The sequence below is a fragment of the Physella acuta genome, unplaced genomic scaffold (assembly GCF_028476545.2).
Source record: "Physella acuta isolate Inbredline_101_S28 unplaced genomic scaffold, ASM2847654v3 ptg002126l, whole genome shotgun sequence".
NCBI lineage: Eukaryota > Metazoa > Mollusca > Gastropoda > Physidae > Physella > Physella acuta.
The window spans coordinates 25,890-31,058 of record NW_026733627.1 but is presented as its reverse complement, the minus strand read 5'-3'; the positions used below and the strand labels follow the sequence as shown (position 1 = coordinate 31,058).

At 40.3% G+C, this 5,169-nt stretch overlaps 1 protein-coding gene across 1 annotated transcript; it reads left to right on the top strand.

Annotated features, from left to right (window-relative positions):
- Nucleotides 1–435: 435 nt before the first annotated feature.
- LOC131932276 (uncharacterized) lies at nt 436–4,946 on the top strand. The gene is made up of 5 exons (XM_059289142.1): nt 436–528; nt 1,177–1,282; nt 1,882–1,966; nt 2,809–2,998; nt 4,079–4,946. Exons 1-5 carry the CDS (start codon nt 523–525, stop codon nt 4,211–4,213), a joined length of 522 nt encoding a protein of 173 aa, XP_059145125.1. The 5' UTR covers nt 436–522; the 3' UTR covers nt 4,214–4,946.
- Nucleotides 4,947–5,169: the final 223 nt, after the last annotated feature.

Sequence of the window (5,169 nt, the reverse complement as noted above, 5' to 3'; positions counted from 1 at the left end):
AGATTTAAGACTGTCGTGGTGAAAATACTATGTTTGTATTTCTTTATTTCTACTTACCTCTAGAGTTTCTTTCAGGCATCTCTTCTGGGGAGGGGGGGGGCGAGGTGGAATTTATTTAGTAAACATACTTTTACTAGTGTCCGCCCCCCGGAAAATGTAGACCCCCCCCCCCCCCCGAAGAAATAAGTCTGGAAGAAACACTGCTTACCTCCATTTGAACTGTTGATCGACAAATAATTTTTTTAGTAATGTTCACCATTTTCTTAATGTAATGATAATTTTTGTAAATGTTGATGTAGTTATTTCTATTTGAAAATAAAAGTATTATTTTAAGAAAATGGTAGTAACCACAACATGCAAGTAAATGGCACATTTAAAGTGATTAGATAATTTAGATAATAATGTGCTTAAAATCTTTAATTTTGTTTACAAGACAGCGCCTATCTGGACAATGAATCGTACGGTGTGCTACAGGCTACAGCTTGGATTCCTTTGTTGGACGCTACTGAGAAAAATGGATGCATGGAGGTTGCTTTTTTTTTTTTTTTTTTACATCTTGGAAAATTGTTGTATTAATTGTTGAAAAGTAAAGTTGCCCTTTTCGAACCTGACAATCAATGGGGCAAGTGAAGTAGAGTTCGCCTGTTTATTTGACCAGAGTTTCCGCCAAGCATCTTTTCGGGGGGGGGGGGGGGGGGGGTGGGGGGGATGGAATTTATATAGAAAACATATTCTTTTACTAATGTCCGCCCCCACGGAAAATGTAGTCAGCCCCTCCCCCCGAAAATATCAAGTGCTTTCCCCCCTGCCCCCCCCCCCCCAGAGAAAAAAGTCTGGAAGAAACACTATCAGTGACCTAGGCATATGAAGGGATAGTGTGTTCAGCACTATGCCTAGCCGCTTTTACTTTCCCTGACGTGAGTTAGGTACCCATCAGAGCTGGATGGACTCAACGACGTTCGACTGACTTGAACCCGGATTTAAACACCAGACTTTCAGATTAGCAGTCTAGCGCTCTACCGTTAAGTCATGCGTCCAGTAGTTGAAAATGAGTTTCCAAATTCCCTTTATATATCCCGTTTTTTTTTTTGTTTTTTTTTTTTTTGTTTTTTTTTTTACATCAAACGGTATGTAGATATATAGCAAATGTTTTCTTTACTGGTTGTAAAATTGCAGGTAATATCAGGTGGTCACCTGGCCGGCAAAGTGGCAAGACACACCTGTTGCTGGGGAGACACCTGGTATGTAGAAACAGATGTAGAGCATGCAGAAAAAACTCTGAGTAAGTGTTTGTATTTTTATATGGCCGTTTGATTTTGACATTCCAAGTAAAATACGAAGGAAACATAGTGCATGATATTCCCAACATAATGTATTAATGCATTAATCTTAATTAAGAGATTTAAGGTTTCTCATATAGACCTAACGATCGATAAGCACAGTTCGCGTTTGTGTATTCCTTGACCTCAGCTTGTTGAGGGATGATGTGGTCAACACCATTCTTTACTGTCTCCGATGTGAATAGGGCTTGTAAGTAGGTCACAACTTCTCGTTTTCGTACGTGCTAGCTAGTAGATTTCGAGACCGTAGACTTACAAGCCCTATTAGGGACTTCCTGCTGTCCTTAAGTCCGGACCGAGATCCGAACTAGAGACCTTTGAGCTAGCTACCCAACACCCTACACTGGCCAGAAGTACAAAGTTCCTGCACAAAAAATTATATGAAAGCTTGCAGGATTTCATGCGTGAGGTCTTGTAAACGATTTATGTGCTGCTATCTATATAAGCTCAACATCTGTATTCTCTTTTTTGACACCAGTTTCTATTTAACCCGCGAACACCTTTTTATTTTAAAATGTGAGAAAATATATTTTTTTGGTAGATGTAGATTTTGTGAAGGACAAAGTTCTGTGCCCAGTCCCCTATGGTGGAATGTTGCTTATAAACAACATGATACCACATAGGAGGTAAATTTGCTGTGTTTTTTTTTATATTATTTACAACTAAATTATTGAAAATGCATTAGTATTAATGTATTTAAGAATTTCGAGAGGTGATTTATATTAGCACGTCATGTTCATTATTTCTTTCAGACTTTTTTCCTGTGGGGGGGGGGGGTGGGGACACTGGTAAAAGTAAATCATCTTATCATCTTTTCCCATGTGTGCCCAAGACACATGGGGCAGATGAAGTAGAGTTCTTCTACTTCAGAGAGAGGCATATGAAGGGATAGTGTGGTCAGCACGACGTGAATTAGATACCCCTTAGAGCTGGGTGTACTCAGTGACGTTCTAACTCGAGACTTTCGGGTTAGCAGTCTAGCTCTCTACTGCTAGACCACGCCGTCCCATTAAAATATTTTTTTAAATAAAAATTGTATTAGGAAGAGATACCTAGAAGAAGAAGTCAGTGTTTCTTCCAGACTTTTTTCTCCGGGGGGATACTTGACATATCGGGTGGGGGGGGGGGCGAACAAAATTTTCCGGAGGGGGGGGGGGCGGGGGCGGGGCGGACACTGTTAAAAGTATATATTTTCTATATAAATTCAAATTCGTTCGGGGGGGGGGGGGCGTTAGACTTCTTTGGTGGGGGCAGAGTTTCTTCCAGGCATCTCTTCGGGGGGGCAAACCCCCCCCCCCCCGAAAATTTCTGGAAGAAACACTGGGTGGGGGGGCCTCCAATCCCCCGACCCCCACCCCCCCTCCCCCACCCCACCCCACCCCACCCCGAAGAGATGCCTGGAAGAAACTCTGGAAGAAGTGTTCATGTCAGTTGATCAACTTTTTAAAATGTCTTTATTGCGTGACAGCCTCAACAATTGTTCTGATGAAATTCGCTGGAGCCTTGACCTACGCTTCCAATCACAAGAGAAACCCGTAGGCTTCTATGGGCTAAAACAGGGCGTCTTGATGAGGTCTGAGAAAAATCCTGTGAAGAAAATTGACTGGGAATCTTTCAACAGTGTTGACAGACATATTCAAGCTGACATTAATTGCAAGGTGTTTATGAAATAGATTTTTATGTTGGATAATAATTGAAGATAGAACGACGTTGGGCGCTTTAGTATTTGTATTTAATGGTTATTTTACTTAGACATATGTGTCTATTTAAATGTTATGAGGGGTCGGCGTGGTTGTGTCTGTAAAGCTCATGGTTGCTAATCCGAAAAGTCTCGAGTTCGAAACCTGGGAACAGCCACTCTTGAGAAACAACTTCAAAATCAAACAATTGCTGACTTGTAACTTGTTCTTGGTGGTTTGTTCTATGGAAGCAAATTCAAAAAGAAAAGCAGGCTGAAAGCGGAGTCAATGGCCTCAATGGCGCATAACCAGTTGACACGTATACTTAAATGTGTTAGAGGGTAACCCTTCCAACACTAAAATTAAGACCGCAGAAGAAGACGAAATGTTATGAAATTAATTAGGTGGTATGATGGTGATTTATCACACTTATATGTTGTGTTATATGAGGTGGAATGATGGAAAAGAGTAACTCAGTAATTTCCTAAATATTGTCATTGCAGAATATTATTAAGAGTCAGTGGCGTAGCGAGGTCGGGTGTCACCCATCAGAGGCGTAGCGACCCTTCCCGGGGACAAACTTTCAAATTTTCGATTTGCACCCTCCCCCCCCCCCTCAAGTTTTCGATTTGCACCCCCCCCCTCAAGTTTTTCACTATATATTTTGCTATTTTTTGCCTTGGTGTCACCCCCTAAATGGTGTCACCCGGTGCGGTCCGCACCCCCCGCCCCCCTCCTCGCTACGCCTCTGTTAAGAATAGATTAAAATACAATATTTTTGTGTCTGTGTCTTTGATTGTGTGTTTTTATATGTAGCCTATAACATAGTGCATTATGTTTAGCATAAATCATATCAGTGTGGTCAGTTCTATGCTCCAGTCGCCTTTACCTCCCCTTACCAAAGTCAGAAACGCATAAGATCAAGGTAGACTTAGAGACGCACTACTGACTCAACCTCTTGGGATCCGAACTCGAGCCTTTCAAGCAAGCAGTCGTGGGTTCTACCGCCTGACCACACCGTTATATATAGGTGTTATTATTTTTACCACTATTCCGCAGAATGCAGTCGACGAGGATCCGTTTGATACCACGATAGTGGGACCTTGGATGCTAAAATGGGACATGACCCATACTAATCGTCACACAGAAAGACTAGCGCCAAGGGCTGGTGATACCTCTTGCAATAAGGCATAAATTTGTCTGGAACAAAGGTCTATAACAACTGCAAACTTTACTTGCTTTTTTTCTCCTTGTAAGTTATTTTTATGCCGAACTTAGACAAAACGATGAGTTCTACTTTTTCTGCCATGTAATTTGTTTTACTTTCTTCTTGAAAGAACTTGTAAGTAGGTCACCAACTTCTTATCATACTAGCCAGCTAGATCTAGTATTTTTCAAACTAATTATGAATATGTTTATTAAATCGGTAAAAAAAGAAATAAAAGTTACTTACGCTATTGTTAAGTTATTTAAAATAGTAAAAACTAATAATGATAGTTTGAGAATTCACCTGATCCTGGCTAACGAGATTTCAAATTTTAAGTAAGAGAAGCAAAGAGATTTACAAGCCCTAAGTAATATTGGAGGGGATTTCTTCCAACACGATGAAGTATTGCGTGACAGCCTTTCTAGATTTACTTCCATTGTCATTATCCACCCAAGAACAATCTGAAAGGCAGCAGTTGTTTGATTTTGGAGTTTTATTCAGATGACTTATAGTCCTCAGCTAACCAGCCTCGTATGCCCGGGATTTTCTTTTTTACAAGCTTTTATTTAGTTAGCAACGTCTGTTTGTTTGTTTGTGGGTTTGTGGCAAATCATGTAATTCAATTTCGACCCACTTCTAATGCAGCGATTTCGTTCAAACTTTCCATGTACGTTTCACTTCGAAGACAATACAAGTGTATCTATTTTTTTTTTTTTTGGATGCTGGATATTTAATATTATAGAATAGTTATTAAAAGTGCTTATGTCTAATAATCCTTGCAGTGTTTTGTCTTTCATAAACAACATATATTTGCTACTGGTTATTTTAAAGATATTAGTATCATGTGCTGTTTGTTTGTATAATCTTAGGAACGGCGAGGTCGAAAAGTAGAGCGTATGACTGCAAACCCGAAAGTCTCGAGTTCAAGAACATCCCTGAGTCC